This window comes from Leiobunum rupestre, chromosome 10 (assembly GCF_980474605.1).
Source record: "Leiobunum rupestre chromosome 10, qqLeiRupe1.1.hap1, whole genome shotgun sequence".
In the NCBI taxonomy this organism is placed as follows: Eukaryota; Metazoa; Arthropoda; class Arachnida; order Opiliones; family Sclerosomatidae; genus Leiobunum; species Leiobunum rupestre.
The window spans coordinates 46,481,875-46,502,951 of NC_143393.1; the positions used below are offsets into that span (position 1 = coordinate 46,481,875).

Sequence of the window (21,077 nt, forward strand, 5' to 3'; positions counted from 1 at the left end):
TTAACAGAATAAACAACATTTTTTTTTCATATATACAGGGTGTTTCAAAAGGTTATGCAAAAATGTTAAGGAGTTATAGGGGGTGAGTTGAGAAGTATGCCTGTTCTTTCCCATTTTCCTACAATGAGTTAAAAGAGCGCCAGAGAGCTTCAAAGTGTGACCTAGCCCCTGGAAGTAGGCTGCAACCAGCGCAAAACCAAGCAGCGGGAAATGCGAACATAAAGGTTTGGGTTCGTGTGATAGGTAGAAAAAGGACTTTGTAAACAAATCGAGGTAACCAGCGTAAAAAAGGAAACTCAAACAGTATTTAAAGCTCTCTGGCGCTCTTTTAACTCATTGTAGGAAAATGGGGAAAACAGGCATACTTCTCAACTCCTTAAAATATTTGCATAACTTTTTGAAACATCCTGTATATTGGATATATATTGATTCGGTTGTATGAGTTGGTGCTATGCTATTTTCGTATATATTGGCTATACATTGATTCGGTTGAATGGGAATTCGGTTATAAGGGATTGTGCTATGCATATATTTTGACGAGTGACAAATTGCTGGACAGCTCTGACCTCTTGGACAATTGTGGATATTGTACCTTAGCTATTTGATTGATCCTCATTATGTGTATTCTATTTAGGAAGAGTGTGATCAGTCGGTCTAGCTGTCCAGGCTGTCACTCCTCGAGATAACGACAAGTTCAGGTATGTGGGGGCCAAAATTCGCCCACGATAAGATAAGATGATCAGCTAGACCAATACCCAAGGCACCACCTTAGGCCTAAGTCGTCAAGCGATTTTTAAAGCCATTAATTCATCTGGCCGGGTTACAACGCGTAGGAGGGTGGTGGCAAGCCCTTCATGCCACGCGAGCCAACAGCTCCCTACACTAACTATTACCGTTAACCTCGATGGAAGGGGAAACCAAAGAACTCGGGGGAAAACCCCTTTAACCAGTGGGAAGAGAACTTGCAAACTCAACGCAGTAGGAGTAGTTCCGAGCTTTCACCCAGTACTACAAGCTGGGATCGAACCCGGCTCCTCTTGCTGCGAGGCGGAAGTGCTAACCACTCCGCCACCCCACTTGACAATGGAATCTCCGTTCTCGGTCTCTAAGACGCGTACAGAAACACGTAAAAGCGAAGTACCTTGGGGTCCAAGAAGAGATGGCAGTAAGCGGGAAGGCCGTCTCTGCCAGCCCTCCCGACTTCTTGCACGTAGCTCTCGAAACTCTTGGGCATGTTGTAGTGGATGATCCCGCGGACGTCCGCCTTGTTGAGGCCCATTCCGAAAGCGACCGTGGCGACGACGATTTTCATTTTGCCGGACATGAACAATTTCTGTACCGAGCGTCTCTGACTAGGCGACAGGCCGGCGTGGTAGGAGGACACTTGGCCGTACGTCTTGCCGCTTTTCGTCGAATTGCCGCCATTAGTGGCGGTTCTTTGAGAATCGAGCAATTTGATCCTAATGAGAGTGGACAAGCGTTCCGTTTCTTCGCGTCGGGTGCAGTAGACAATCAGGGAACCTTCTTGGAGGAATTCTTTCTGCAGCAGACGCAGCAAGGCCTCGTCTTTGTCCCGGTCCCTCGACACGGACAGGCTCAGATTCCGAGGAATGTTGGTTCGCCCCACCACGGCCTCGTCGTCCAGGCCAATCTGCTCTCTGATTTGGTTGACGGCCTGTTTGGTCGCCGTTGCTGTTAGGGCTAATACGCATTGGACGTTCATTTTCTCCCTGATTACCTGGCAGGATTAAAAATAAAACGGCTTAGTTAAAATTATAAAAACCAGTATGATTGAGACCAGTTGTAACTGATGGTTTAAACCGGATTATTTCTGAAATCGACCAAAAAAGTATCAGATTCAAAAAAGATATGATAGTGCCCATCTTGGGTTAAGAAACGCGCGGGTGAATGGGCCTTAAAGCAAGTGTCGGCTCTAGGTGAAGTAGCTCTGTTTTCAACAGATGTCGCTAGCGTCTAAATCAAAACAAGATGCTGAAGCTACATTTTGACCCAAAAGGCGGGACATAAAAGTATGCTTCGCGTTGATTGGCTCGTTTGTAAATTTGTCAATAACTTCAATAATAGTAATTGTTTACAATATATTTTATATGGGATATATACTTTAGGTTCAAGTTCACTAAGTAGAGTAAAAGTGGTCTAAATATAACACTCTATAATGGCTCTCTGACGACGTTATTGTTTCTCTATTTTGAATTTTATCTTCCGTTCCCATTAATAGATGGCTCCACGCTCTCCATGAAAGTCATTTTTTCCGAAATTCGAATAGATTCATGGCCATCTCTAATAACAGGGGCCTTTTCATAATACAGGTGGCAATGATAGAGCCGACAGTTGCTTTAAAGGGAATATAACCTCTAGTTTTAATGTCGCCTTGCCCAAACGGGTTCCAATATTGTCCACCTCTGGCATTTTCGGCGCTGCTTAGTGGTTTGCGAAGATAAACCCTCAAATGGTCGGGATTTTCCTTAAAGACCGAGTTGGAGGTGATATTCCCTTTAAGACTCGAAGAGAAAATTTCGGGAGGCATGATTGGAAAATGAATTACTTTGACTAGTTGGAGGTAGGAGGGTCTGAAGTTGTGAGACCATTCCGAGAGACAATGCGCCTCGTCGATGCAGATGAAAGCGATCGGAGGCAAGAAGCTCAGCAGGTAGTTGTGCGACGAAAGCGCGAATTCGGGCGACAGCAGCAACACTTTGACGCTGCCTTCTTTCACTAGATCGATGGATTTCTGCCTTTGGTTGGCCGTCATGCCGCTGTGCAGGAATACTGATTGCAGGAATTTCGGAAGCCCTTTCACCTAAAAAGACGATAAAATACAGTTCTCGGTTGACTTCCTTTTTTGAATTATACGAAAAGTTAATAAGAGCCACAGGGGCGTATGAACCAGGGGGGGGGGGGCAATGCCGGTATCGATCAATATCGACTTCGCTTATGCCACCGTCGGCTACGAAACACGCTTGAGCTCGTTTAACGACGGAGTTCATAGTGTTGTTCGACATTTCAATTGAAATGTCACGGAAGTCATTGATTATTCTTTCTTGTTTTCATGACAACCAATCTTACAGAAATCAGGTTCAATTCATTAACCTTCAATTTCTCGGCTTCGGATTGGTTAAATTTGTTTAAATCAAAGTTGTATGAACTAATAATATGGTAAGCAAAAACCTTCTAATTGGAAAAAAATCCGTAAACCCAACGGTTCACGAGATAGTTTTAAACTGACATTGAAGACATGGTTCAGGGTCATTCAATTTTACACCAGTAAATGTCCCCCTGCACGAGGAATATTCTATAGAAATTTGAAAAATAAAATATTCATAAAATATTTGAATTTAGTCCTCCGGTCTCTTACTTCGGTACCTGAAGCACCAAATCTTACTTATACCGAATGCAAAAACCACTTTAAAATTAAAATCTATTTTGTGTAAAATCCATATCTTTTTTAATGAAATGAATCCATCCCTTACAATAGATCTGAAATTATTTAAAAAAATGCGCGAAGGAATTTTTCGGCCTGACTTAAGACTGAATTTTTTTTCTGTATACCTCACATTCTAACCTCTTTTTATTTTGTTTCAAAAGGTTATGCAGAAAATTTAAGGAGTTGTAGGGGGTAAGTGAAGAATTATGCCTTTTTTTCCCCATTTTCCTACAATGAGTTAAAAGAGCGCCAGAGAGCTTCAAAGTGTGGCCTACTAGCCCCTGGAAGTCGGCTGCAACCAGCGCAAACCCGAGCAGCAAGGAAATGCGAACATAAAGGTTTGGGTTCGTGTGATAGGTCAAAAAGGACTTTGTAAACAAATCGAGGTAACCAGAGTAAAAGGTTAAATTAAGCAGTATTTAAAGTCCCTGCTACTTGGTTTTGCGCTCGTTGCAGCCTACTTCCAGGGGCTAGTAGGCCACACTTTGAAGCTCTCTGGTGCTCTTCTAACTCATCGTAGGAAAATGGGGAAAAATAGGCATACTTCTCAACTCCTTAAAATGTTTGCACAACCTTTTGAAACACCCTGTAAATTTGCCTTAAGTAGCACAAATTTGAAATTTCTGTTAAAATATTTTTTTATATTATTTTCTGTGGTAAAAATATTTATTGGCCACTAAATTAACTTTTGTCCCGGCCGGAATTTTCCACTATTGTCCACCTGGCATTTTCCACATCGGAACGCTGTATAAAATTCGTATACAACTATGCCGTGTCTAGTTATAATTGTAATTTCGGTACGACCAAAATAAAACCTCTTATTATTAATAATAATTTTACTAATTGTCAAACTTAATGATTTGATGTTGCATATGATACTTCTTACAAGGAGACTAGCCGAGGTGGTTATCACCGATTTTGTTGAAACTCGGGGGTTAGGTAGACCTTATGCTAGTATGAAAATTCCCAAAGGGAAAAGTTGCAATGGGCTTAAGTTTTCCTATGGCAAACGAAAATGTTTTTGACCTCTCCATTTAAAAAGCATGGAATTTTCTCGGTTACCCAAATTTTATTAAAATTTAGTCAAAATTTTACCCAAAATAGGTCAAATTCATCTTTTTTCGTAAGTTTTTAAAATTTTATTTTTTTAAAATTTTTAAGTAAGTAAGTACGTGAAACCGAGAAAATCCCATGCTTTTTTTGGATGAAGATTTTTTTTAAGAGATTAAAAACATTTTCGGTTGCCATGGGAAAACTAAAGCCCATTGCAACTTTTCCCTTTGGCAATTTTCATACTACCATAAGGTCTACCTAACCCCCGAGTTCCAACAACGTCGGTGATAACCACCTCGGGTAGTCTCCTTGTGAGTGAATTGAAGGAAATAGAACTTACTTGGTCTTCCATGAGAGACACTAGCGGCGAAATCACTAAAGTGATGCATTTCTTTTTGGTAGAGTACAGGTAGGCTGGTAATTGGTAACACAGTGACTTTCCTGATCCGGTTGGCAAAATTAGAAGGCTTGATTGACCTTTTAAATTAGTTTCATTAGAGTTCTGCATTGTAATTTAATTAAATTAATTAAAAACTATTTGAGAAATTTTAAATTAGGGATGCATCGATATATCGGCCTATTTTTCTAATATCGGTATCGGCCAATATCGGCTTAAACGAAGCCGACATTGGCCAATACCGGTATTAGAAAAATATTTTCAGAAAAACATTTCAAAGTAGGACAATTCTCGATTAACTAACTAATGATAATATTTTATTTGATTGTCCGCGCAACGTACGCCAGACTTCAGAAGCTGGATCATAGCTTTTTTGGCATGGCTGCTCCGTGAGGGGCAGTTCACTTAGATGATTAAGTTTGCACGCTTGATCGATTAAATCATGATTAAGATGAATTAATCAAGTTAGTGATTAAACCGATTAAATCACGATTAAATCGAGTTAGTGATTAAGCTGATTAAATCACCACTAAGCCGATTAAATCACGATTAAGCTGATTAAATCGAGTTAGTGACTAAGCTGATTAAATCACCACTAAGCCGATTAAATCACGATGAAACCGAGTTAGTGATTAAGCCGATAAAATCACGACTAAGCCGATTAAATCGAGTTAGTGATTAAGCCAATTAAATCACTATTAAATCGAGTTAATGATTAAGCTGATTAAATCACCATTAAGCCGATTACATCACGATTAAATTGAGTTAGTTATAAAGCCGATTAAATCGCGATTAGGCTTATTAAATCGAGTTTGATATAAAGCTGATTAAATCACGATTAAGCTGATTAGATCACGATTAAGCTGATTAGATCATGATTAAGCTGATTAAATCACGATTAAGCTGATTAAATCACGATTAAGCTGATTAAATCACAATTAAGCTGACTAAATCACGATTAAGCTGACTAAATCACGATTAAGCTGACTAAATCACGATTAAGCTGATTAAATTACGATTAAGAAATAAATATATTTAAAAAATTAGGTCGTGATTAAATCGATTTAATCACGATTTAGAAGATTATATCGCGATTAAAAAGATTAAATCGCGATATTTAAACAGATGAAAAATATCGCTATTAACGCAAGTTGATAGATTAAATCTGATTAAATCCGATTAAGTGAACTGTAAAGGCTAATTCAAAATGCCGAAATGAGTAAAGCAGTTTCATTTACCTCGCAAAACTCGTGTAATGGCCGTTTCTTGATATTCTCTGAATGTTTTGTGTCCCATTTTGTTGAGAGCATTTAAGACGTCCGCCCGATGTTCGTCAGAATCTTGGTCCAAAAATGGTTCCACGGCGGACCCGGTTTTCTCAGGGACACCCGGAAGAGTTAAAGATTCTGGCTGTCCAAAAATGATTTCGCCTTTTTGAGAATTCCCGACCAAGTTTAGCTTTTCTGCCTCCTTGTTATCGGGATTGGTTTCTGGCACCATGTTATCGGGATTTGCCTCTGGTACCATGTTATCGGGATTTGCCTCAGGCACCGTGTTATCTTGATCCATGGATAAAGGAACTGTAATGTACAAAAAAAAGTTTTTTTTTAATTTAAAATTGTGCAGGGTTGCCACAATATTTTCATATTCATATAATAATCAGAGAATTATTCACAGAACGTTAGTAAAATTACTTTCAAAACATTTTCAAGATAAGATTGAATTCCCTAACCTTTCCCCGAGTGTTGCAAATTCTTAAAATCCCCCCGACCTTTCCCTGACGTTTAACAAATTCTTTAAATATCCCGACTTTTCCCTGATTTTTTAGAAATTCTTTAAATTTCCCAGCCTTTCCCTGACTTTTAAGAAATTCTCAAAATTTACGAACCTTTCCCTGACTTTATAGAAATTCTTCAAATTTCCCTGACTTCCAACAAATTCCCAAATATCCCTGATTTTTTCCAAATTCTTAAAACTCCATGAGCTTTCCCTGACGTTTTAGGCTATTTTTCAATTAACTGCCTTTGCCTTGATTTTCCTGACCAACAGCGTTGCCAGACGTACGATAATTATCGTGCACGTCGATAATTTCGAGATAATTTTTGGGACGTACGATATTTTCAATGGCGTACTATACAGGGTGTTTCAAAAGGTTATGCAAAACTTTGAAGGAGTTGTAGGTGGTGAGTTAAGAAGTATGCCTGTTTTTTTCCATTTTCCTACGATGAGTTAGAAGAGCGCCAGAGCTTCAAAGTGTGGCCTACTAGCCCCTGGAAGTAGGCTGCAACAAGTGCAGAACCAAGCAGCAGGGAAATGCGAACATAAAGGTTTGGATTCGTGTGACAGGTAAATAAGGACTTTGTAAACAAATCGAGGTAACCAGCGTACAAAAGTAAACTTAAACAGTATTTAAAGTCCCTGCTGCTTGGTTTTGCGCTTGTTGCAGCCTACTTCCAGGGGCTAGTAGGCCACACTTTGAAGCTCTCTGGAGCTCTTCTAACTCATCGTAGGAAAATGGGAGAAAAACAGACATACTTCTCAACTCACCCCCTACAACTCCTTATAATTTTTGCATAACCTTTTGAAACACCCTGTATAGCACGCATTTTTAGATAATTTTTTTAATTGGCTGAAAATCATAAGTTTTCAATAACTTTAAGTGTTATTAAAATTGCTGAAAACCATAAGTTTTCAATAACTTTAAGTGTTATTAAAATTGCTGAAAACCATAACTTTTCAATAACTTGAAGGGTTATTAAAATTTTGATTTAATAAGATTAACTTGACTATTTCACACATAATTTAAATCTACCGCAAGTTTTTAGGCATATGATAATTTTTCCTGAAATCGATAATTTTTTGGCTGTGGTACGATAATTTGAGTTTCAGGAACTGGCAACGCTGCTGACCCGTGGCAACCCCGTAAATTTAGGAGAATAAATAGCTGACCAACAGCATCCTCATCGAAGGTGCATTTATTGGCCCAATGTCCAGGTTGTCCGCATTTGAAGCATTTGCCAGTCCCGCTGCTTTGTCGTTTCTTCCATTTGGCCATTTTGTATTTATGAGGCAGATTTCTTCGTCCTTGGCCTCGAGCGAAAATCTTTTTCCTCAAATTAAGACGCACGAAATTTCCCTTCGAAGACTTGGAGCTTGTTGCAATTCCACAACCACCGCTACTACAAAGTAAAATCTAATTAGTGTGTTATTTGAGATTTGACATTTTGAAGCTCAGTGGTAGATTACCTACCACCTGGGCTCTTAGGTTCGTAGATAACACCAAGATTACGATAATATTACGTAGATAACACCAAGACTAAATTAATAGTACGTAGAGTAGGCGAAGATTAAATTAATAGTACGTAGAGTACGCGAAGATTAAATTAATAGTACGTAGAGTACGCGAAGATTAAATTAATAGTACGTAGAGTACGCGAAGATTAAATTAATAGTACGTAGAGTACGCGAAGATTAAATTAATAGTACGTAGAGTACGCGAAGATTAAATTAATAGTACGTAGAGTACGCGGAGATTAAATTAATAGTACGTAGAGTACGCGAAGATTAAATTAATAGTACGTAGAGCACGCGAAGATTAAATTAATAGTACGTAGAGCACGCGAAGATTAAATTAATAGTACGTAGAGCACGCGAAGATTAAATTAATAGTACGTAGAGTACGCGACGATTTAATTAATAGTACGTGGAGTACGCGAAGATTAAATTAATAGCACGTAGAGTACGCGAAGATTAAATTAATAGTACGTAGAGTACGCGAAGATTAAATTAATAGTACGTAGAGTACGCAAAGATTAAATTAATAGTACGTAGAGTACGCGAAGATTAAATTAATAGTACGTAGAGTACGCGAAGATTAAATTAATAGCACGTAGAGTACGCGAAGATTAAATTAATAGTACGTAGAGTACGCGAAGATGAAATTAATAGTACGTAGAGTACGCGAAGATTAAATTATTAGTACGTAGAGTACGCGACGATTAAATTAATAGTACGTAGAGTACGCGAAGATTAAATTAATAGTACGTAGAGTACGCGAAGATTAAATTAATAGCACGTAGAGTACGCGAAGATTAAATTAATAGTACGTAGAGTACGCGAAGATGAAATTAATAGTACGTAGAGTACGCGAAGATTAAATTAATAGTACGTAGAGTACGCGACGATTTAATTAATAGTACGTAGAGTACGCGACGATTTAATTAATAGTACGTGGAGTACGCGGAGATTAAATTAATAGTACGTAGAGTACGCGGATATTAAATTAATAGTACGTAGAGTACGCGAAGATTAAATTAATAGTACGTAAAGCACGCGAAGATTAAATTAATAGTACGTAGAGTACGCGAAGATTAAATTAATAGTACGTAGAGTACGCGGAGATTAAATTAATAGTACGTAGAGTACGCGAAGATTAAATTAATAGTACGTAGAGCACGCGAAGATTAAATTAATAGTACGTAGAGCACGCGAAGATTAAATTAATAGTACGTAGAGCACGCGAAGATTAAATTAATAGTACGTAGAGCACGCGAAGATTAAATTAATAGTACGTAGAGTACGCGACGATTTAATTAATAGTACGTGGAGTACGCGAAGATTAAATTAATAGTACGTAGAGTACGCGAAGATTAAATTAATAGTACGTAGAGTACGCGAAGATTAAATTAATAGTACGTAGAGTACGCGAAGATTAAATTAATAGTACGTAGAGTAGTAGTGCGAGTAGCAGTGGATCTAAGTTGGCCGTGCTTTTAGAAACCCTGCTGGGGGACCCCAACAATTTTAGTGATTACCTCCTTCACAAAACACTAAGCAGCACCGAAAATATCAAAAGCCATTGGAGGGAGTAGACAATACTGGAACCCTACAGCCCACATGCTCATGCAAGTTGGCAAAAGCAGGGGTTCTCCACGTGAAATTCTACCCGCTTGGGATACACCCCTGTTTCTAGAGCCAACAAAAACAATTCATGGTTCATGAACTGATTAATGAAAAATGAAACACCTTGTTTATTTACCTCATGTTTCTTGATGGTACCTTATCAACAATTTTCTTATCCTTTATAACTATTGGCTTTCCGTCGTTACATTTTTGTTTTTTTTTAGCTTGAAGTATCCCAGTTGACGAATCCTCAATGAAATCAAAAATCGACGAATCTTCAATATTCCTTTTGATATTGTTGGATTTAGTTTGATGGTTGTTGGAAGGGCAATCTGTGTTGTTCATTTCCGTTGAAATAGAATTGCTCACCTTACTTTCAGTATCTAATTTATGAACAACAGTTTGCAAACCCTCCGTATGAACTGCATTTTCAATTTGAATTTTTTCCTCCGATGTCTTTAGACTTGCATTAACTGAGCCATTTATCTCGGGCATAATTAGTTCTGACATTTTTAAAGGTTTTTCAATTGGTAAATGTCGGGTATTCAAAATGTTTTCAGAGTTTCCAATGTTAGTTTCATCTAAAATATTTCCCAATTGATCGCACTTATCCACCCAAGAAGGCTCATAATTGTTATTTAGAATGGTGTTTTTGGAGTTACAAAATAAGTTTAATTTTTTACTGGAGACTTGAAAGCGTTTATTACCTTGTATACTTTGTTTTATTTGGAAAAAATTGCACGTATCACCTGCATTAGGAACAATATTTTCATCTTCCTTTGGCGCAGTTGGAAGTTTCTCAATTTCCATTTCTTTATTATATTCATTTGTTAACTTTGAAAAATTATTCGAATTGTCACTGTTACTAGTATTTTCCTGAGAAAAATTAACAATATTAGCAAAATTTTACCGTAAAAGTAAATTTAATTTTACCTGAACTTGTTTCGGACTAAATTCAACCTTTTTGTCCGCAAGCAAACCAAACTTGAAACTATTTCTTTTTAATTTACTAGTTAAACTCTCAAGAGTGGTGTTTTTGGTTTTATTTTTATTTGTGCACGTTTCGATTGCTGTTTTATTCTTCTCTATTTTCCAAACATCTGTTTCTTTGGCCTATTTTGGTTGAATTTTATCATTTACATTATCAAGATTTTGATTTCACTATGCTAAGTACCTTATTTGTCTTTCGAGACAATTCAATATCTTTCAGAACTTGCCAATATTTCTTATAAACATCTAACACAGAAATATTTTAATTATAGTTGCCACATTAAAATTTTTCTTATTAAGTCTTAGTATAATAAATTGAGTATGTCAATTAAGTAATTATACCACACCTTTTATGTTTGTCTCAGAATCAATATCCTCCTAAAATATTAATAGAGGACTTAAAATATAATATAATTAAAAGTCTCTTAAAAAACGTATTTTTCAATTTATTAATTTACATTTGTGAAATAAGGTATACAAAAGGGTTTATTTCAATTATAATTAGCTAAAACAGTTAAGTACTTACCTTGGTGGGCTTCTTCTTAAACTTTTTATAGAACTCAAGCTCGAATGATTTAAGTTTCAACTTAAGTTCTTGTTTCACAATTTCTTGATTATCCATTCTTTGAGATTTTTCACACGTATGATTTTTTGTAACTTTCCAAAATATTCCACCTTTTCTCACATTTAACGATTAAACATTAAATTAATAATTTGTTTCAAAAACTTTAAACCAAAGAAAATCCTTAATTTTCAATGGTTATTATTTTGCAGAGACCGTGAAGAACAGCTGTTTTGGTCCTTTAACATTTCCCGCTCTAATTGTCGTCTGCTCGTTTCTGAACATAGAGGCCATAGACTAAATATGCTTAATTACTATTAATATTACTATTTTTCAAAGATACGTTCGAAAGTCAACTTGACAGTAGTATTAAAATAGATAATCTAGCATACTAAAATACATTTAATATTATTTAAATTTAATAGGAACCCCTATGCCGGCACGCGGAGACAGTTTCATTACAATAAAAAAAAAGGTTATTTCTAGCACTGAATAATTTATCTTTCATGTAATATCAAGCAGACGACTGAAATTGAAAGCGAACGCGCGTAACCTAATAAATTCATGATAGAAATATATTAAAAACTATTAAAAGTTCTTTGATGTTGTATCTTGTTATATTGCAGTAAACATGCATAAAGCCAGTTTACCATCTCTTTCAAAAGTGAGTAATTTTGAGTGAGTTATTTTAAAAATAACATTTTCTGACACTGAATTCTATCATTGATTTCAGGCAGTTTTTGTACTAAAGCCTAATAGTAAGCGTAGCCCAAAGAAGAAACAAGACTCGCAAAGTTTGTCATGGCCAAACAGAAGAAAGTACTACCTTAAAGGTTGGGGTGTATTCGAAGATGAAATTGATGCAATATGCGAGTCAACTGCGGAAGAGGGAAAATCATTTGTCCTAAATTACATTCAAAGTGTCCATGCAAATATGATGCAATGTATTCCTACAATTGTTTTAGTCATGGGTGTAAACATACCCGACCATTGTAAAGTTTTCATGAAATTGAGTCAAGAAATTTGTGCCATTGAATGTTTCTGCGTTTCCCTGCAAGCCAAAGATTGTCAATCTCTTCCCATTATGATCCAGAAAGTTGTTACGGCTGTCTTCAATTCATGTGAGGATGAAATGATCATCAAGAAACATAACTGCACTTTTCAGACGTTGGCAGCCTGGTATAAGATGAAGTTTTGTGTTAATACTTCCCCTACTAAATCACCAAGGAAAAAAGCTAAAATTTCTAAAAATCTTAAAAAAATTGTCATTATTCTGGAGGATATCGAGTCTTTTAATCCCAGTGTTCTAGAGAACTTCATTTTGATTTGCAGGTATGATAGATTCATACCTCTCTTTTGCTCACCTACCATAACAGTATATCATTTTTTTGTAGCTTTTACATTGACATCTTGCCTTTAGTCTTAGTTTTTGGGGTTTCAACAGCAATGGCTTCCGTTCATAACCTGCTGTCGCAAAAAGCTACCGCACATCTATTAATGACAGTTTTTACACCACCTCCAGCATCACAATGTCTTACGCAAATATTTCAAATGGTATTGGCGCTAAAACTATTATCACTGTAGATAAAAAATATCTCAATTTGCTATGTACTTATTTCAGCTACTTGAAAACCCCCTGTTGCCTTTTCGCCTTTCTCCTGATATTTATCAGCTATTGACTGACCACGTTCTGTACAATGATTTTACCATTAGTAGTATGGTGCATTTCCTCAAAGTAAAACCATGAAATATAAATTTTAATGTGAAATTTGATATTAATTTTTTAATTTTATATTTTCAGTATTGCTTGTGGGATCATTTTTACTCGCAACCAACAGCCATTTTTGGTTACGAAACTTTAGACAAATTTAATCAAGCTGATTTGAGCAAAATTGAACAGTTACCATCCTTTTCTAAGTAAGGGTTAATATTTGGACTAGGGATTGTACTGGAAATTTTTATCAGATAAAATTAGTCTAAAAAAGATACTTTGTTAGCTATGTAAAAAATTTTGGACTGTGTGATTAGTGTTTTTAGGCAATCGAGTCGGTTATCGACTTTCAATTTTTTTTTTCATTGAGTATTCGAGTCGAGTAATATGGAAGTTGAGTCGAGTAATTGAGTACTTGATTAAGGGGAAATTTTCTCTTATTTGAGTTGAGTAACTATAAAAAAAATCAAATAATATTTTTAACGAGTCGAGTAATCGAGTACTTGATTTGGAGCTGGTTTTATTCAAGAAATTATGAAATAAAATTTAAAAGGAGTATAAATTAAAAATATTCCTTTAATTTAAATGAACCAGACAACTTTGTAGGTACTGTCTATTGCCGCCCAAAAAATTGTAAAAACCCCTCTTTGAACTTTGAAGCAACCAGGATAGAAAAACAAATACTCAACGAGTTTAGAGAGCAGCTTATTCGAGTAATAGGGTACCCGAATATGCAATTTTTTGGTAATCGACTAGTATTCTTGAGTTACTTTTTTGAGGGCGAGTATTCCACCTCAAAAAAAGGCCAAGTACTCTATGATGTTCGAGTACTAGCACAGCCCTAAAAAATTAGACGATTTTGAATGTTTAACCAAAAATTAGTAACAAACACTTTAAATAAAAAATTACTAATGGTTGATTTTCACAGATATGTACAAGATACTACGAATAAAAAAAGACCTCAAGAGCTATATTACAATCTAATGACAGATTTAAAACAGTATTTTAAAAATCTTCTTATACGTTTATCATGTCTCTCTGATCTTGTACGAGACCTTCCTGGAAATCCATTTGGAAAGCAAGTATGTTAACTTTACCTTAAAATGTCGATTATTCCATTATAACTTTGATTTATTCACCTTAGGTTAAAGATGTATACCTTTTCTTGAATCAATCCCTGATAAAATCTTCTAATTATAAAAATACTTTGAAACTATTGTGGTACGTTTTACCTTTTTAATTTTATAAAATTCTGAGAATTTGAAAAAAGATAATTTCAATTTCAATAGCCTTCAGTCGCCTGACTCTCTCAAAGAGAAGCTAAATTTACTTTGTGAACGAATCGAAAATAACAAAGGAATTCCCGGTTTTGAAAAGTATTTGGAGGATCTACAAAAACTATCTACTGATGCTGAAAATTTTAAATTTGGTAATTTCTCAATGAGCACCTGAGATGAGCTATGTTTCTAGTCATGAGTTATCCGCTTGATTTGTAGATTTAATTTGATCCGTTATGACAGGATTGGATTGATTAAAAATGATACGTTTAATAGGTTATCCAAATCTATTCGGATAGTCAGACCGCTCTTAATGCTCTTAACCAGTATAGTATCACTTCTAAACTGGTTCTTAGCTGTTTAGATCTCGTTTTTGATCTATAAAGGGCATCCTCAATGGAAAACGCTATTAGCTAACTTAGTCACATATAAATTAAAATTTGTTACCATGGTTTAAAATTATTAATTAAATTTAGTCTTAAATCACGATTGATACTTCATGAAGTATCAGTCGTGTTTAAAGACTATTTCATTAATAACTTAGTCTGTTGTGATTTGTCCCAGAAAAACCTATCTTATGGAAAATTCTTTAAATTCACCTTTATTTTTAGGAAATCCACATGAAAAGATTCAGGGCCCAAAAGTCGAAATTAAATTTGAAAAGGGAATTAAAGTTGGGGAACTGAAAGAGGTATTGTAACCTTTCAATTTCACGCAAAATCTTAAAATAACAAAATAAATTTTTTTAAGAAATTGAAAAAAATATCAAATCAAAAACCATTGTCTAGACTTGAACAGTGGAAACAGGATTTCGTCATGTTTTTGAATGATCTGTTTAGGTATGTGTTTATCAAATTAATAACTAGATGTAAATTAAAATTGTTTTAAATTCACGAGAATTTTTTAAGGAAATGTTACGAATTTTAACCATATTATATTGGATATTAATTGATAAAATTTGTCGTAATTTAATCAAATTGACTAATTTTAATTAAAGTACGGTGTGTTTGTTCTATTCAGCATGAAAATTCCAACTGAGGTTCCGCTACATGAACTGGTGCTATATTCAAACAAGTCCTCCGTCAATAGTTGTCTGTTGCCTTCACCAAAAACTGCCATTCACCAAGTCCTTCTCAATCCATCAAGCTATCTTCATTGCAAATGCTGTACGCTAATATGTATCGATAATGTCCAACAATCCTTGCCACCAATATCAATCCTGTACAAGATTCATCTGGAGCACAACCGACTAATAAATACATACGATTGGCTACAAGTAAATATTATTTTCAAACTGAACCTCCAATAGTCATTTAGAGGCAAAGAAAATTTTTTCCACAATGCATTTTTTAATGTATTTTAAGAGTTTCAAAATGGTGTTCACGCAGGATGGACCAAAAAGGAGGGGTAAAAAGAAAGAGCAACGGGATAGGTTTTTACAGTATCCTTTATTATACAAATTTAGTGGTTTCACGAGACTAATTTTAAAATGAATATTTCAACAGGGTTGCCACAATATTCTCAGATTGAAATTCCCTGACCATTTTAAGTCATTTTCCCTGATTTTTTTAACGCCAAAAATATCAGAAGTTAATAAATTTATTCAACTTATATTTCAGTACAAAAGTTATTTCAACGTTAAAAAACCTTTCAAGGATCTAAATAATAATAGCAGATTTTTCCATCGATCTAGAGTAAAATTACCTTAAAAAAGTGTCAAGATTAAATTCAATTCCCTGACCTTTCAGAAATTTTTAAAATTCCCTGACTTTTTAGGCCCATTTTTAAATTCCCTGACGTGTGGCAACCCTGTTCAATTTAATTTTTTAAGAGGTTTAAAAAATCTATGACTGATTTATATAATTTAATTTTGCTTCATATTATCAATTTAAAACCATTTGTTGAGATTTTTACCCAATATTTTATTATATGCACATGCAGGGCTGGTGTTAGGGCAAGGCGAGTGAGGCAATTGCCTAGGGCCCCACGTTTCACAGTGCTCTCCGTGGGTCCCGCTTTCAGTGTCAAATGTTTTTGGGCTCCTCTCTCATCTCTCGCTGCCTAGGGCCCCACACGCCGTAACACTGGGCCTGAGCACGTTTCAATTTAATTTTTGAATTTTATGACTAGATTTTTAGCCCCTATTTAAAGGTTTTTGGTTTGTAAGATAATTTTAAAATTATTTTATGAAACAGGTATTGAATTTTAACAACATTCCTACCCTACGATAGAAACAGACCTACTTAAACTGTTTAAAAACATTTTTTCCTAACTAAATTTATCAGATCAATTTTCTGCCAAGCTCTTTCAGAATTACATTTCTTGGGAATTGTTAAAACGCCCAAGAATAATTCAGATTCTGTAGCAAGGCTAACTTGGGGACCTTGTTAATACTATTTGTAATTTAAAAGGTTCGCAAACATTTTAATGTTTACAATTTTTTTTTACTTTTTGCTTTTTTTTATTGGTTTTACAATAGTAATTATTTTAATGTTTATTAATTAATACTTAGTTTATTCATAACCAACTAGATTCAATAAATATTTTATTTTCAATATATTAATTTCCAATTTTAGTGCTTTCATATGATTTTGGAATGACAATTTTTTAAATAACATTTATCGGTTATGGATTCCCGACGGAATATCTTTATATGAAACTGAATGTTGACAAAAGCAAAACCTGAAAAGGATTGAAATATCACTCAACCATCACTTCAAAATTGCCTTTGTTTGCATAATGGTTTCGTCATAATTTACCTTTCAAGGGTTTTTCATGAGTTCTTTCTTGAAATAATCTAGTCTATAAAAATTATAGCAATCTCAAGGAGCATCTGGAAAAAATATTAACACATGTTATCTATATCCAAGTTACAGATTTGGTTGCAGTTACTCTCCAAATATAAATCAAGTTCAAGTTAACTTACTTCGAAATGAAGTGATTTATTTGGTTAAGAAGAGTAAAGCTATGACGTCATTTTACTCCGATTCTGTGATTGTTCGAGTCGGAAGAAACGTTTTTCCAAAATGGTTGCCCTGGGCCATTTTAGTAGATAAATTCTGGCTAGCAGACGAAAAAAAACGATTTACTCCCTTTACACCAGACTGGCAAATGATGGTATTTTTTACGGGGATCCTTGGGACCTCCGACCGACCCCGAGGGTCACTGACTCCATGCTGACTCATAGGGGAGGGGGGTGAAATAATTTAGTGAAAATTAAATAAATATTTACAGAAACGACAGGAAAAGCAAATAGTTTATAATATATTGTCGTCGTATATTATGAAATTTTATTAAACGTTTTTCATTTAAATTGGGGTTCCTGGTGACCCCCGGCCCCTCATTGAATTATTTATTTCGAGGGTCCCAGCCAAAGTTGGGCACTATCATATCTTTTGATTGTTTTGGTACTTGATATGATAGGGAATCAAATTTCATACTATCAAAATATCATTTTTGATAGTGATCTTTCATCGATTTAAACTTCTAAATGATTTATTGAGTTGAAATTTCGGTAATAGCTTTAGTTTTTTGATAGATTTGACGAAAATTTACCCGAAAATTTATAGATTTTCACTTGAAAGGAGTACTTATTCTAGTTTAAAAACTTACGAAAAAAATGATGCGACCTGCGTTTTTGGGATAAATATTGAAATTTTGAAATATGTTTTCACGCCATCTCTTAGTAAAAATTTCAAAATTTGATAGTTACGATATGAAAAGCTAAAGTTTTTATAGAAAAATGTATTCCTGTACTATAAAAATTTTAAAATTATCTTCTATAAAATTTATTTGACGATTTTTGATAGTTTGATTTGAAAGATTTAATTTACCTTTAAAAAGAGTTGAAGCATGTAGAAAGGCGAGAAAAGGGCAGATATTAAGGATGATGATGTGAACCATGTGACTGTTTTTTTAACTTCAAACCGTTTCCTCCCTCCTCAAAGTGGGGGGATGAGGGAAGAGAGGGGAGGGTTACACGGATTTCTTTATGTCTCGCTGCAAACGTGAAAAGGCCGTGAGGTGAGTCAACTGAGGGGGTATTATCACGTGACGGTTAAAGGCCAATGGGAGTTTCGAAAGTTTTAGTTTTGGATTTGTTTTTGATTTATAGAATGTTTGCATCGCATTTTTACTTATTACCTGATTTACCTCATAATTATCGTTTTATTAACTGGAAGAGGCTGGGGCGGTACAATGTCAAACTCCATGTGAAAGCTATTGAGCCTATTGTGATATATATCTACTAAACAAAGCATTTGTGATTATCATTGGGTACGTTCAGTAACGCGAATCTGGGAAAAATCGGTTTTTACTTGATGTTTGCTTGATGACCACTCATCGTCATAGTGACGTAGGAAGTTACTGAACGGTGTTATTTTAGTCAGCGCTGTTTTTAAAGATGGCGGCTATAAATGTTAACACAGACGCGTTTGACGTCAAGTCATAAAAAAACTACTTCTCATCGAGATGGTTTTTTTGATGAGCATCGGATGCCTATCGTGACGTCAAATCGGAAACTTGAAAAATCGTACAGTAACAAAATGTTGGCATCGATTACTCAGCGATGTTTTTGATGAGCGTTACTGAACGAACCCATTATTTCGCAAACGTGGAATTAAAATTGATTGTTTTGAAAAAAAATTATTTAATTATTTCGCTGTATATTATTTTATTTGATAAAATTTAAAAAATAATAGTATTGATTCGATAGGTTAATAAATAACATTGCATTGGTATGATTGATTTGATAGGCTAGATTATAACATATTTCATTGATGAGTTTGATTTGATAGGATTACAAAAAAAAATATTTTTATCGGGGGTATGATTTATAGCTTTTTATCTGTAAAAAATTGATATGACAGAAAACTTTATATGTAGAATGCAAAAAAAATATATAATTGATAGTTACCAATAAGTCATTAAGGAAAAAATTGATACTGATACGATCGTAAATTTTCAACTACTAACTTTACGCGAGTAAATTTATATATAGACACAAAATCTCGGAAATTTTATTTATTCATTGAGAGTTTACCGCCATCTATTGAATCTAAATCGCAAAAAAATCTATTCTTTAAATATTTGAAATAAAAAAAATGAGAGAAAATTGATAGCATCGCCATCTACTATATTTTGATAGGAAAAAAATTTATCTGGAAAAGTGTGCCCAACTTTGGTCCCAGCATTTATTTTGGGAGTCAATGACCCCGGACTGCCCCTAATTTCAAGTCTGCTTTACATCTCCTTTTCAGAAAGAGTAAATACTCCTGAACAAGTAAATATTATTGATAGGGCGGAGTAATAATCATCCCCAGAACGGGCGAATAAAACTTTCAGGTTAAAACTGGTAAACTTTTAGTCTGAAACAGTATTGACTGCTGTAGACTGTAGCGCCAATGTTCGGTGGCGACTGATGATTAAAATAAAAATATATTTTCTTAAGCGATTTTGTGCGAGTTTTTGTTTACGTTAAATAAAATATATATTTTATTAAAATTAAGGAACATTTCGCGTATATTAATGTTTCATTTCTTAGAGGGCGCTACGTGCTTTAAAATTTGAATCGTTTGTAATGTTACCGGAGCGGAACTCTGTTTCAAACATTTTCTATTGTAAAAATGGTATGACCTTTCTATTTTACCTGTTTCACACGCTAGTTTCCAGAATTTTCTACCACGTGCTAAATTCAGGCCGAATGTTTCAAACGCCGGTATGGCCCTTTAAGAGCGGAATGTTTGAGAAATATTATAACTATGAAATTTTTTAAAGGTGTATTATAACTTGTTTTGGGAAAAGTACATTTATTTTATTCGCGACTGAATCGAGTCTAGATGGCGTAAAGGCGCTAGCTTCTTCGAGGAAGCGCCTATGATCTAGCGTGACGCTGGTAGTGTCTGCTACAGGCAAATAAACTTATTAAAAATTCAAAATATAACAAAACGATGCAAACTTTTTATTTAAATGCAAGTATCATTAATTATAAAGTCAAATTTACGAATAACGACGAGGGAAAACTAATAGCGTCTGCTTTAGCCGCTACCATAAGTCTATAATATTGTTCTATAAGTTTGTCCCCTTGGTGAATATTTTACTGGGAGCTACTGAGTGACGTCTGTAAGGTTTTAAGGAATTCGTCATACAATTGATGGACGTAAATATTCCTAACCCTTGCTCATAGATTTTAATTCACCAAGGCGGGGGGAAGATGGCGACAAAATGCGAGTCGTGGCCTTATCGTGGAGTGAATTAAATCTGAGAGAGGGGGTTACATACAGGGGAAAGAAAAAAATAAAAAAGAGGGGGAGATTCGAATTCAGAATGGAAACCCTTTGTCGTTAATCAATCACAAAATCTTTATTTAACACTCAAATTTATAAATAACACTAAAATACAAAAACAAATGAACAAAATTGCGGGGGGAACTGAGGGGATAATCTAACTTCGCTTCTAGTGATGGTTAGGCCATCTCTACTATGGTTCTTTTAGCTTTTTCCAATATACGAGGGGAATTTAAACATTAAAAATACACTCTTTGACCTTAAATTTGTTAATGAAACTATCTCTTACTATTTTCTATGGGATCAGTTCCGGTATCCCTACTCTCAGGCATCTTGGTTTCAAAGGATGGAGGGGGCAGAAACAAATATACACTTATACTAAATAATAAACACTACAATTAAATTACTAAAATTAGAGATTCGACAATTAAGCAATGGCAATATTAACTCAAAATA

The 21,077-nt window shown here is 34.9% G+C and overlaps 2 protein-coding genes and 1 long non-coding RNA gene across 4 annotated transcripts in view; 1 reads left to right on the plus strand and 2 right to left on the minus strand.

Moving 5' to 3' along the window:
- The window catches only part of RecQ4 (RecQ4 helicase), a 35,287-nt gene extending 23,689 nt beyond the window's left edge, over positions 1 to 11,598 (minus strand). The window contains exons 1-10 of the mRNA XM_090160837.1: positions 11,314 to 11,598; positions 11,135 to 11,165; positions 10,972 to 11,033; positions 10,731 to 10,910; positions 9,934 to 10,673; positions 7,845 to 8,074; positions 6,134 to 6,475; positions 4,839 to 4,975; positions 2,567 to 2,821; positions 1,142 to 1,738 (exon numbers count right to left, since the gene is read on the minus strand). Of these exons, the coding sequence (XP_090016963.1) occupies positions 1,142 to 1,738; positions 2,567 to 2,821; positions 4,839 to 4,975; positions 6,134 to 6,475; positions 7,845 to 8,074; positions 9,934 to 10,673; positions 10,731 to 10,910; positions 10,972 to 11,033; positions 11,135 to 11,165; positions 11,314 to 11,409 (2,670 nt within the window). The 5' untranslated portion in view covers positions 11,410 to 11,598. The remainder of the gene's footprint in view (positions 1 to 1,141; positions 1,739 to 2,566; positions 2,822 to 4,838; positions 4,976 to 6,133; positions 6,476 to 7,844; positions 8,075 to 9,933; positions 10,674 to 10,730; positions 10,911 to 10,971; positions 11,034 to 11,134; positions 11,166 to 11,313) is intronic.
- A 229-nt stretch (positions 11,599 to 11,827) lies between these two features.
- Positions 11,828 to 16,794, plus strand: Orc3 (origin recognition complex subunit 3). Of its 2 annotated transcripts, none has more exons than XM_090160238.1 (13): positions 11,828 to 12,013; positions 12,083 to 12,681; positions 12,744 to 12,903; positions 12,971 to 13,084; positions 13,151 to 13,266; positions 13,989 to 14,142; positions 14,205 to 14,281; positions 14,350 to 14,489; positions 14,949 to 15,028; positions 15,088 to 15,176; positions 15,358 to 15,613; positions 15,702 to 15,769; positions 15,843 to 15,920. In XM_090160238.1, the coding sequence occupies exons 1-13, from the start codon at positions 11,981 to 11,983 to the stop codon at positions 15,865 to 15,867; spliced, it is 1,911 nt and encodes a 636-aa protein (XP_090016364.1). In that variant the 5' UTR covers positions 11,828 to 11,980; the 3' UTR covers positions 15,868 to 15,920. The 2 variants fall into 2 exon arrangements, with proteins under 2 accessions (XP_090016364.1, XP_090016363.1); XM_090160237.1 differs by lacking the exon at positions 15,843 to 15,920 and adding an exon at positions 16,623 to 16,794 and having other exon boundaries at positions 11,829 to 12,013; positions 15,702 to 15,778.
- A 110-nt stretch (positions 16,795 to 16,904) lies between these two features.
- Positions 16,905 to 17,768, minus strand: LOC149926056 (uncharacterized). The gene is made up of 3 exons (XR_016477032.1): positions 17,264 to 17,768; positions 17,097 to 17,170; positions 16,905 to 17,019 (listed from the first exon to the last, which is right to left on the minus strand). It is a non-coding gene; the product is annotated as an uncharacterized LOC149926056 (long non-coding RNA).
- Positions 17,769 to 21,077: the final 3,309 nt, after the last annotated feature.